The sequence below is a fragment of the Lissotriton vulgaris genome, chromosome 11 (assembly GCF_964263255.1).
Source record: "Lissotriton vulgaris chromosome 11, aLisVul1.2, whole genome shotgun sequence".
NCBI lineage: Eukaryota > Metazoa > Chordata > Amphibia > Caudata > Salamandridae > Lissotriton > Lissotriton vulgaris.
In genome coordinates this window covers 940,825,451-940,838,291 of record NC_141699.1, presented here as the reverse complement: position 1 = coordinate 940,838,291, position 12,841 = coordinate 940,825,451, and the positions used below count along the sequence as shown (strand labels likewise).

General features: G+C 43.8%; 1 protein-coding gene across 1 annotated transcript in view; it reads right to left on the bottom strand.

Annotated features, from left to right (window-relative positions):
• Positions 1-1,259: 1,259 nt before the first annotated feature.
• COMMD2 (COMM domain containing 2) overlaps positions 1,260-12,841 on the bottom strand; it is a 64,173-nt gene continuing 52,591 nt past the window's right edge. The window contains exon 5 of the mRNA XM_086944087.1: positions 1,260-2,806. Within this exon, the coding sequence (XP_086800213.1) occupies positions 2,609-2,806 (198 nt within the window). The 3' untranslated portion in view covers positions 1,260-2,608. The remainder of the gene's footprint in view (positions 2,807-12,841) is intronic.

Genomic DNA, 12,841 nt, shown 5'->3' with positions numbered 1-12,841 from the left:
AGAACTATTTTCTAGGAATACATTAAGGATGACACTAGACCCCCTTGAGCGAGTAGATCAGATTATAGGTGGCCTCACCCCTCTTAATTTTACACCTGCTCTGACATTCCAGAATCCACCTCTTCAAACCCCTCTCACAGGTACCAATGAGTCAAGCACTCTGTTTGGAGCTTCTACAGAACATTGTAGGGCAGCTCCGTGGAGGATCCGGGATTAGACAAACTTGATCTTTTGCTTGATTTCCCACTTCTACCTTCCACAATAATCATCGCCGAACTTGTCACATGTGAGTTATGGTTTAATGGTATTAGTTCTTATTTTACCTTGCTGGTTTACATGTAAGATGCTTTCACTGTGGATCATGATGATACTAATCATGTGGGATTATAAAGACGGTAAACCACTGCCGATGGAGATGTATCATATTTGAACAAACTGTTCTTAAATTGTTATTCGGCTAAAAAGAAAAATAATCTTATGTATGCGTATGTGATTATCTACAGTCAACTTGCAATAACATTGTTTAAACTGGAAAAAACTACAGGGTGGCATCTTACAATGGATAGGCTGCACACAGCTGGCAAGGCTAGACTGAATACTTGAGGCAGAGAACGTGGGAAAGTGAAATATAATCTCACATATCATTTGGTCCTGCCCAAGGGTGGAGAGCTTTTGGAAGCCGATTCTAAAGATTATGTGAGAGGTGAAGACAATCATGTCCTTAGTTGCCCAGAAGTCGTTGTTATGGGCTGCCCTTCAAAGGCAGTTCACCGTCCGCACTCAATGATGGACAAGCTTATAGCATATATGCTTCTAGCAGCCAAATGGGAAATCTCTGTGCATGAGGGGACACACTGGGCGTCAACTATAGAGACCTGTTTGCAGCAAATGTAGCATCTTCAAGGAATGGAGAAGCTTGCCTATGGGTTTCAGACAAAGATAGAGAATTTACAAAGCTAGGGAGGCTGCTTCTGATGAACTTTACAAAAGACTTCTGTGAACTGTGGTGACCAAGGAAGATGAGGGTGTTCCTTGAAGTAGAGGAAGGCTTGTCTTGGCATAGCATGGGGTCTACGAAGTATCCAAAAACAGGAAAGGAAGTAAAGCTGGAAAGATGTAGGTCAGTGTGATTTGTTTGGGTTATAAAGTAATTCCATGTTTCAGAGTGACATTTCCACCTTTAAAGATATAAATTGAAAAACATAAAACAACAAGTAAAAGATAAAAACTGGAAATCAAAATTTGTCTTTACATAGGCATTTTTATCGGAAATACTTTATTTCTCTGTTTCAAATGTGTTATGGGATCACGCACATTGACAAAACCCAACTGTTTATGAATATTAATGAAAATTAAATGATAAAGGACTTTGAGGACAACCGTGAGGAGATGTACAACCAAAGTTCAAGAAGCCCTGCAATCAAGGACATTAACCCCAAAATTCAAGATTACTACAACCAAGGTCCCACCCCTAAAACAAATTCTTTTATCCACCATAAAATGTAAAACCCATGTCTCTAAAGCTCTTGAATTCTGATTTTGTATAAACATGATCAGATAAAACGTAGTCATGTTGTACGTGGTGTAAATTTTGCGCCTAACATTCAATCCCTCAAAAGACTGACAACTTTGATGCCCACACTTCTTGAGTAACAATGGTACACATTTGCTGAAGGGTCAGCATGGACGGCAGCAGACTTAGGACTTACTACGTTTTAAGCCATTCACATTCATTTCAACTTCACTACTCTGGACCCTGATCCTTTCATCATTTTAGTAAGGTGGTGAACTGGCGATACATTCTGTGGAGCATGACTTAATCTCCATTTGGCGCATGATAAGCAGGAAGATCAAGGGGTTCTTGCAAAATCAACCCGGAAACAAAGCCCAAAAATGCTCCTCATTAAGATAAAGAAATTATTTGGGCTATAGGGAACAGATTTCATGCATAGTTACTAGGGAGACAAATTACAATATGGTTAGCACTATGATTTTTTATTTAAAAAAAAAAACAAGGTGTTACCACAATGAACCATGGAAAACCCCCCTAAACACAGCTTTTTTGTTGCACAATTTCAGCAACTCGGTGCACTTCCATTTTTATTCTTGAAATGTTCCTTGATACAAATAGGAGATTGTTTTTAGAGAAAGTCCTTTCTATTCCTAGTTAAATGTTCTTTAACCCATCCACAAAGGCCATACGTACATCATAATCTGTAGAACAACCTTCAAGATGGGCCAGTTGAAGATACGTTACAAAGTATAAAAATAAGACAATTTTAGTGAATGGGAATGAGCTGACAAGAGAATATTATTTATTCATCAAGCCTTTCTACCAAAAGTTCTACCTAGTCATCAAAATATGACAATGAAACAATACCTTTAGTTAATATACATTTGAATGAAATGTTCAACGGGACGCCATGAGCCTTCGGTTTATTAACTGGCTCCGCTGAGTCTGTGAGGCATGCCCTCCAATTCAGACCTCTCAACTGCTGAAAAAAAGTCCTTAGACTCAGGGGCTCATCTCCGCCCAATACCCAGAAAACCGTCTTTGCCACGGAGCTGTTACAGACATGATGTGAAGAATTGTCCATTTAACACTGTGCTATTTTATGTTCCTGACTATTCTCCTACAGTGGTTCGTCTTCATCTCTCCCAGCGCTTGTTCTAGTTCCTGAATTAGGTGGAGCAATGTGGCAGGGTCTGTTTGTAATACTTTGGTGCATGGATCCCCATTCTGCTCGAGATGAAGCTTTAGAGTCACTGATGGTTTTATCTGCTGCCTCAAGCTTCTACTGGCAAGCTGCAAGGGAAACAAGAACAGATATAAATAAGTGCAGTTCAGTTCGAAGCTAACAGAGGGTTTTCACATTTTGTAAAATGCAGAAAACACATTCATGAGAACTGATGAGTTTTTAATAAACTGATAGCTGTAGGTAAATTGCAAGTACAGTGAAAATGACAGACTACAATGCTACTATGTACCGTTATTAGCGCACACCCAAGACTAGGGCCACCGGAATTATGTGGCAGGAGAGGGCCGAATTATGCAGCAGTGTTGAGTAAATGATGCAGCAAGAAAAGGCAAATTATGTAGCATAATGCAGCATGGATTGTAATAACACTACTTAATTGGTTGGTCATTTTTAGGTCTTTCCTGACCCTGCACATGCGCTGACCTGGCAAGACTTTTAGTGAGGGCTCAAAAAATGCTACCATGGCCAGGCTAGAGCTACAGTGCATGTGCGCGGGCATGCGCTCAGGAGCAGAGGCACCATATGGCAAACCTCGTCATGCTCATGAAGCGCCCGCGATCACTTTCACGGCGCCCCTTTGATATTCTCGTTCAAAGAACATCAAACAACATGTTGTGTTAATGCTTTGCTGCTGCCAGTTTGATTTACAACATGCTTTCTCTTTCCACAAACTCGATGTTTGTGTTCCTTTATTTTGAGATGCTTTTAGTATTAGTGACACACACAACCCCTCACAACCACACACAACCACATACACAACCACACACCCACAACCACACACACACAAGCGCACACACACACACACACAACCACACACACACACCACCACACACACACACACACACAACCATACACAACTAAACACACAACACTACACACACACACAACCACACAACCACAACCCAGACACACAACCACACACACACACACCCACAACCACACGTCAGTGCACACTATCACCAGGCACAGACACGATCAGTCGTCAGTGCACGCTTTCACCAAGACCAAACACCACCAGCCGTCAGTGCACGCTTTCACCGGGCACAAACACCACCAGCTGTCAGTGCACGCTTCCACCAGGCATACACCCCCAGAAGTCAGTGCACGCTTTCACCAGGCACACACACACACACCCCCAGCTGTCAGTGCATGCTTTCACCAGGTCCACACACCACCAGCCATCAGTGCACGCTTCCACGGGGCACACACACCACCAGCCATCAGTGCACGCTTCCACGGGGCACACACAACACCAGCCGGCAGTGCACACTTCCACGGGGCACACACACCACCAGCCATCAGTGAACAATTTCTACAGGCACACACCACCAGCCATCAGTGAACAATTTCTACAGGCACACACCACCAGCCATCAGTGCACACATCAATTGTTAATGCATCCACAAATAACTATTGTAGCAATCGCAGAATGTCCCACTTTACTTTTAAACATATTCATCTGAAGCGCAGCATGCCACCATTGCTACAAAAATAAATACACATTTGTTGGGCCTACAATTTATAGACTTTTGTTGCAATTGGTGTTGCAATATTTAGCAATGCCAATGGCTCACACTTAATTAATGCGAGACCTATTGCATTGCAAATGCTAGTTAAACTTGGTAACGCTCTCTGGGCATTGGTTGCACCTCATTAGTACCAGTTTAACACCAAAATATGGCTTTAAGCAACAGAGGTTCTTCAGTCCAGCTTTGCAAAGAACCTTCCACTGTGCTGCAAACCGTGTTGCTAGATTTTTATTAACTTTTGAACCATTTGAGCTTGAAACTATGTTTTTAGTTAAAATATGCAGATTATGCAGCAGATAATGAAATGTGTGGCATGCAGCAAATCTATAATAATGAGAAAATCGCGGCAGCCACACAATTCCAGAGGCCCTGCCCAAGACTAAAGTTTATAAATGCATTTTGTTACAGTAGTGAATTCTGAGAACACAAAGTCATTAAGACGGCTTAGTGTACTTGGTACATATCTACCCAAAGGTCATAGGTTAAAATCCCAGCACGAAACACCCACCCCATATCCATCTATAGAAAAGAGCTAATATTTAGGCACCTAGAGACAATTCAGTTTTTTGTTGGGACACAAATAAATGAAAAAAATTAGAACTTTTGGCATTGCGTGTAACATGCAGATGCTTCTGTGATTCATTTACAAATGCCAAAATCATGAAGTTGGAGTTTGAAGATTATGTTTCTATTTAAGTGAACCAGAGCATATATCATCAGATCTGTGTACAGAAGTGACAATAAACCAGTTTTTTTGTTTTAATGTCTTTACAGTAATAAAGCACAAAATCATATTTAGTACTGAAGTTAACCTTGGCTTCTGTAACCAGCAGAAAACACACAAGCATAGCAGGTACATTAGTGTAATTAGGAATCATAAAAATGTGTGTTTTAAACTAGGAGCTTGAAATTAGACAGGAAGTATGGCAATGATGCAAATTCAGTGAAAACTGAATTTAATGGCCTCTAAGCACTTCAGGCTCGGTGTTTCTCCACAATACCAGGATTATAAAGTGCCCTGATGAGTCTTTGATAAGGAGAGAATCATAGGAGCTAACCTTTCCACCCTTGGTTTACCATGTTAAGGAAGCACCATACTTAAGACAACTGGGTTACCCCAGTTTGCATGTCACACAATTTTTGATCCTAACTTACCTAACAGTTGTAACAGAACCAGATTTGAAGGGGAGTCCCATCAGATACCGGTAACCTGCTCCTCTGTTAAACACTGTACAGTACTGTAGCATTTATATAGTACTTGATAACACTGGCGAGGCTACAGAGTGCTATGATTAAAATGAGACTCTGGTGCCCTTTTTCAAAGTATAGTAAGAAAGGTGTGGTGTGTAGTTTGTTCTATGAAGGAGTGAGGGGCAGGAGGTTTAAAGATGTGTTAAAAAAAAGTGCTAATAGTAGTGTTACAAGTCACTAACACTACCGGATACTGTAACTGTGTCAGAATCGCATACATATTGCGCATCACCTCTGGCTTCTATCCATATTGAGCCCTGTCATGTGGTTATATGAAGGACAATCACACGTGGTATAACATTTTATACAAACCCAGAACTTGTTTTAAAGCCCGCTTCTGTGCAGATTTGTGTCTCTGACAATCTCAAGCACAAAGAAGGAAAGTGTTAGTTCCTCTTCACAGTGTATCCCTTACAAAAACTGGAGGCCAGACATCCTCATCCAGGATGATATCATGGCCATCCAATAAAGTTGACCAGAAAATGGCTTTAATATTGTGTAATATATTACCTTTTATCTGTACATCTATACCACAAACTTTATAAGCGGAGTTTACATGTCCAACGGGTATTTTTCAGCTGAATGTAAATGTAAATTTATAGGCATTTATATAGCGCACTACTTACCCGGAGGGTCTCAAGGCGCTTCGACCGCTGCGAAACCCTTCCTGGCTTCCCTGAGAGATGGTCCCTTAATGGGTATCTCCAGGGTGAGACCAGGCATCCCCGGCGGTCTGGTGGGGCTGTTAGTGAAGATGAGGCAAGCTAATGCCCAGAGTTGCCGAGTGTGATCGCTGATCAGATTGGGCACCGAGGCAAGAGAATTATCGAGTCCGCTGACCCTGGTCCAGAAACCTGCCGCGCCGGGAATCGAACCCTGGTCCCGGGCCGTCCTCTGCTCTCGGGTCTGCCGCCTCTAACCAGCGAACTATGGTTAGTTCTACTGCACTGTCCGGAAGCGCTTCTATCCATGTAGCGTTCCACATAAGTACTCACATTTGTGAGGTATGCTTCTTCTTTTATGTCAAACCAGACACTTTTTTATTCTTGTAATGACCTTTTCAATAAGAATGTCTCTCTTCTTGCTTTATGCTATCCTCAGGCTCACTGTTCTTTCTCAGTGTTCTGACTTGCATACTTGACCTTTCTATGATACTCAGTCAGCCGTACCGGAGCCTCTACTCTCCTCTCTCAAAGTACAACCACCCCCTCAAGACTCTGCTGTTGGGGTGATCCAGTGCTTATTTCCTCTTAAGCTTTCGGTTTTTTTCTTGGCTTCAGGAGTTTTTTCCTTTACTGTACTCCTCCGTGTCAGTCTTAATAAGTTGTGGCTGTACAAGACCACTACCAAAGGTATCCCAATCTATAGACATGTACACATTGAAAACCATTTTGGGAAATTCATGTTTACACTTGTTTGAAGGAATGTCAGCCAGACACAGGCTTTCATTCCTCGAATGTTAACGAAGAACTATACAAACAGTGTCAAAGTAACATACAAATGTCATACTATAATCAACTGCCGGAGCCGCTCCATGTTCATTTTGGATTTGTTTAAGAACATCTAGTAATATCATTGAAGAGGGCATGCCATCCGTAGTGATGTATATACTAGCATATATTATTCCCAATGTTGTACAATATTTTATGGGTAGCACTATTTCCAAGGGGAGAAACACTCCGTATTCCAATTTTATCTTGGGGTGCTCTATGAAGACTGTCCACTTCTGATTGAGGAGTTTTGCAAGCAATCCAAAATGGAATATTCCTCTCACTTAGTGGGGATCTTACTGGTAGCTGTATTTATAGTTTGCAAACTAATTCTAATCGGGGCTCCAACGTCAATCTGAAACATCTGTAACAGGTACCGTTGGAGACTTCCATACACAGTCACTGATTCCAATATTAAATGCTGTATTGGAGTTGCAGTAACATTTTGTAAATGGGGTTATGGTGTTTAACCTGTTAATACTGGCAATATAGGTCTTAGAAGTCTTTATGGGCCCATTCTAATGCACTCCACAACATGTCACAATCCTTAATCAAAACATAATGCAAGTTCTTGATAGTTAGTATAACTTCTAGAGTATATAGTATGTAGGAACTGGTATAGATTGTATTCATTAGAATTTAACTCATGAATAAAATATTTCAAAAGGATAAGATACACTTGCTCTCACCACTAGAATTAGTTCTCACTTCATGATAGGAAACTCTCACACAGTCAAATGTTGAGTCGAGGGGAAATTGGGCCACATGTATGAAGGCTTTTTGAGGTCGCAAACAGGCCGATTCGTAGAATCGGCTGTTTGCGAACACAAAAAAGGGTTTTCACATATATCAAACCCACATTGCGATTTGGTAACCTGCCACTGAATCACAATTTGGGTTAGCAATTCGGTATTAGGAAGGGCCGTGTTTAGGGCGTCCCTTCCCAATACCGAATCGTATCAGTATGTATGAATGCTTTGCGACTGAAATGCGATCATGAAACATTTGCATTTCACACCACCTACTTCAAGTAGGTAGTCACTGGTTCTCAAATGGGAAGGGGTCTGCAAGAGACCCCATCCCCTTTGAAGAAGCATTTTTTAGGAGCAGGTAGTGGTCTCACTTTAAGGAAAACGGGCTGCTTTTCAAAAAGAAAAAGATTTATTTATTTAAAAGCAATCATAGGCATGGTGGTCTGCTGACCTCAGCAGGCCACCATTCCTGCGAATTTTGCGATTCCTAATGGGTCGCAAATTGCGACCTACGTCATTCATATTCATGAGGTAGGTCATTGGCAAACCACTGGGAATCGCAGAAAGTGGTCAAAACACTACTTCAAGTAGGTAGTAACCTGCTCGCAAATGGGTAGGAGTCTGAAAGTGACCCCTTCCCCTTTGTAAAAGCATTTTTTAGGAGCAGGTAGTGGTCTCACTTTAACCCCTCCCATGCTGATGACGGAACCGCTCCGTCATCAGCTACAGTTGAGCTGTGCTGATGACGGAGCGGTTCCGTCATGGCCCAGCCGCCGCGCCTGCGCGGCGCTGATTTCGCGCCTGCGCGGGCGTTCTAATGAGCGGGGCGGGTCATGACGGAACCGCTCCGTCACCAGCATAGCTGAACCGTGGCTGGTGACGGAGCGGCTCCGTCACCAGCATGCGGCCGCCGTGCGGCCGCCCCGCCCCTTTAGCGCTGCGGCGGAATAGCCGCCGCAGCGAAGGGGTTAAGGAAAACGGGCTGCTTTACAAAAACAAAAAAATTGCTTTCTTTAAAAGCAATCATAGACATGGTGGTCTGCTGACCTCAGCAGGCCACCATTCCTGCGAATTTTGCGATTCCTAATGGGTCGCAAATTGCGACCTACGTCATTCATATTCATGAGGTAGGTCATTGGCAAACCACTGGGAATCGCAGAAAGTGGTCAAAACACTACTTCAAGTAGGTAGTAACCTGCTCGCAAATGGGTAGGAGTCTGAAAGTGACCCCTTCCCCTTCCCCTTTGTAAAAGCATTTTTTAGGAGCAGGTAGTGGTCTCACTTTAACCCCTCCCATGCTGATGACGGAACCGCTCCGTCATCAGCTACAGTTGAGCTGTGCTGATGACGGAGCGGTTCCGTCATGGCCCAGCCGCCGCGCCTGCGCGGCGCTGATTTCGCGCCTGCGCGGGCGTTCTAATGAGAGGGGCGGGTCATGACGGAACCGCTCCGTCACCAGCATAGCTCAACCGCGGCTGGTGACTGAGCGGCTCCGTCACCAGCATGCGGCCGCCGCGCGGCCGCCCCGCCCCTTTAGCGCTGCGGCGGAATAGCCGCCGCAGCGAAGGGGTTAAGGAAAACGGGCTGCTTTACAAAAACAAAAAAATTGCTTTCTTTAAAAGCAATCATAGACATGGTGGTCTGCTGACCTCAGCAGGCCACCATCCCTGTGAATTTTGCGATTTCTAATGGGTCGCAAATTGCGACCTACGTCATTCATATTCATGAGGTAGGTCATTGGCAACCCACTGGGAATTGCAGAAGGTGCTCAAAACATTTTAATGCATGCCGTTTTGCAATTTCCTTATTGCGAATGGCAAGTATTCGCAATTAGGGAATCGCAAAATGATGTCTTCATACATCTGGCCCATTGTTTGTACAGTACTCTTAGAAGAAACTATATCTCTTCTCCCCCAGGGTCTGTACATATGCAGTCATAAGCATAGAACAGAGTATCAAGCCCATCCCTATGAAAGCCAGAGAAAAAGACATAGAAAAAAGATCTCTATGCAGAAATATGCCGATTCCACTTGGAGACCTTTGTTGCAATCTTAATTAAGATAATAATGTCTTGTAAAGGTTAGAATGGACCTCCAATTGGGCACTATACCCCTTTCAGGAATGGCTACGTTCTTTAGTAATGCAGTAGTAGCCAACGTATCCTTTATAGAAAGGGCTCTGGGGTTACCAACTAAAGATTTTGTTAGCATTATGATAACATTCTGTCATATAGCTACTTCTTTTCTATATACTGTGTTAAGTTAGCATGATCTTATTAAATGTTTAAACGCCTTTTTACCTTTCTGCCTCATTTTGCACACGACACATAATTGTTGTTTTAGCTTTCAACCCAGAAGAGCTTCGTGATTTACTTGAGAAATAATATGTTATTGCACTGATATCAGTTTTGCTCGGTACACTGTCTGCACAGTGAGTGCTGAAGGCTGCAAGGATAACTCGACACGATGTTGTTGTGAGGTCTGATCTTCGCACCTCCGTAGACATAACACACATGTTGCTGCCAAAATCTGGCTCTAGGCGGGTTTTATATTGTTGTGCTGAACAAACACTTAACACACTTGATGGTGCTTCGCATGCAGAGAGCTGGTGGAAGATGATGTGATCCTCTGCCACTGAGATTTTGAGGTATGGGCCCGCCCGGCTAAAACCCAAATGAGACCTTCATAGATATAAAATACTATGCTAAATAGGGAGGGTGTGAATTATGCATTATTAATTCCTATTCATTTCAGCATCTTAGTATGCTGTCACCATTCGCCTTTTATGGACTGATAACTATGCTGATAACTTTGTTGCTTATGATATGTTTGCTAGTATTATACAAGATACTGCTTTTGAGAACCATGCATTAGTAAATAAATATTTCAAACATGCACATGTCCTCATTTACTCCATGTTCTGGTTTGCACTGATTATATAACGAAAGAGTGTTCATGTGTTCCACGATACCTGAGGTAATCTAAGTTCATGTTCTGGTCTCTCTAAGCATTGGGAGTTTGTTATGACCAATGAGACACTGTAGCTAGCTCGGTAAGGGGATTTTGGGTACTGAGGTGAGTTTTGGGCCATCCTAATTCACAGAGGTTCCAGGTCTCTATGCACAGTTCTGTAGGAGAACGGAATTCCCGCTACATGGAGCCCATACGTTGTTGGCCTTATATCATGACACTCGAGTAGTATATCATTCATTCCTTAACCCCTTCACTGCCGTTTCCGGAAAACAGTGGTGTCGGAAAAACCTACCTATTGTGAAATAGGTCTTTTCAAGCTTGATTCTTACTAAAAAGGTTTCCTTGAATTACAACCCAGTTGTGCTACAAAGTTTACTTTGTTTTTCATATTTCCTGTGCTGTGATAGCTGCCGTGGACATTCCGCAGCATAGTCGCATTGCGGTGCGAGATCATTTGCGGATGTACAATGTGCCTTTGGAAGGCTTGGCTGTGATAATGGTGGTGAGTGCGGATGCTGCTTACCCTTACAAACTATTTTATTCGTGGGTGACATTTCCGGAGGTGGACGCGAATTCCGGTGTGTTCCACACGTACACTCCCACGGCTGTACCTAATGAGTATACTCCGTACAGGGCACAGGAAGTTCCTATTGACGTTTGGCAGCATCGAGTTTGGTTTGGTGGCGCCCTACCCCATTCTTTAAACGCTCCGAGGTTAGGTCCTTTGTCCATTCCAGGCGCTAGTTGGCCTGTTTTGGCTGGATTTACTCCTCATCCTCTACACAGCAATTGTAACGTGGCTGAACCTCGACGACTACATGTAGTCGCAATTGCCGTGATTAGAGCATTAGTGCATTACATAGGCCGTAATCTTCCGGGTGGAGCCCCGGGAGGTGCAGCGCTTCCGGCCGGACAGGGATGTTTGAAACTCAGTCCCGTCATGGTCAATGCTGTAATGGGCAAGAAGTCCCAGGATTAGGATGATTTTCCTTTCTGGCTTGCCGAGAAATTTGACCAGCTGGAAGCTGTATTTCCTAATACAACTCCTGGTGAAAAGCACTGGATTCTTACGCTTAGTTTGCCGAAGGATTTGACCCCTGAGCTTTTTGACTGCGAGACCTGGGGTAAGACTTTTGCAGCGGTCTATGTTAGGTGCTATGGCACCCCCGTCTATGTCCGTGCTGTCTACGGTCCTTAAACGTGTTCAAGATGATCACGGACCGGAGTCTGCGGTAGAATTGGGCATGCGCCTGTGTGGCACCTTTGATGTGGTTTGCGATCTGATCCTTGCTAATGTCAAGGGGGATGCAGTGAATTTTCAGGTGGCTAACGCGTTGGCGGTGCTTCCCAATGCCGAGAAACTCTGACAATTAGCGAAATTTTTTTGTGGCGGCTTATAAAAGCGTGGGTCGCAATAGTAAGGGTCTTAAGCCTTTTTCTGTTAAGAAGAAAAAGCAGCCCCAGGGACAAACTTCGGAAACGGAAGTTCAGCCCAAGTCCAAGTCCAAAAAACAGAATTGGCCTGAAAAACAAAAACAGGGAAAGCAACAGCAACAACAACAAACCCAGGCTTCTCGTCCTGCGTCTCCGTTGCCTGCGCAGTCGGAACGTGTTTATGACTTGCGCGATCGCGCAACGATTAAAACTCCTGATCGATTTCAGGCTTCTGACCAACGCCCTCCTCATTCCTTTCAGGACTCATCGGCCCGACAACCGGTGGTGGAGGGGGAGGCAGGGGTCGAGGTGGCCAACAAGGACGTGACCAGCCCCGCCCGAGGAACGGTGCAGAAAAGCAGGAAGGCTCTACGCCTAAGAGACCGCAGTTTGCCAAGAAGAAAGTCGCAGCCTTAACAGCGAATCGATATGCCACAGATAGTGAGAACGCGGCTTTGGAATCTGACGTGGGCTCTGACCTTGCTGGACAGCGCAGCGGAGATTACCATAGTGAGAGAGGCCCTCCGTCACTACTAAAGGTGACAGCGACTGATACTTATGTTGTGATTGAAACAGCTGATACAAGAGTTGCTCCCCCTGATAGACTTTTTGAAATTGTCCTGTTAATCGAGGGTGACATACAGCGAACTATAA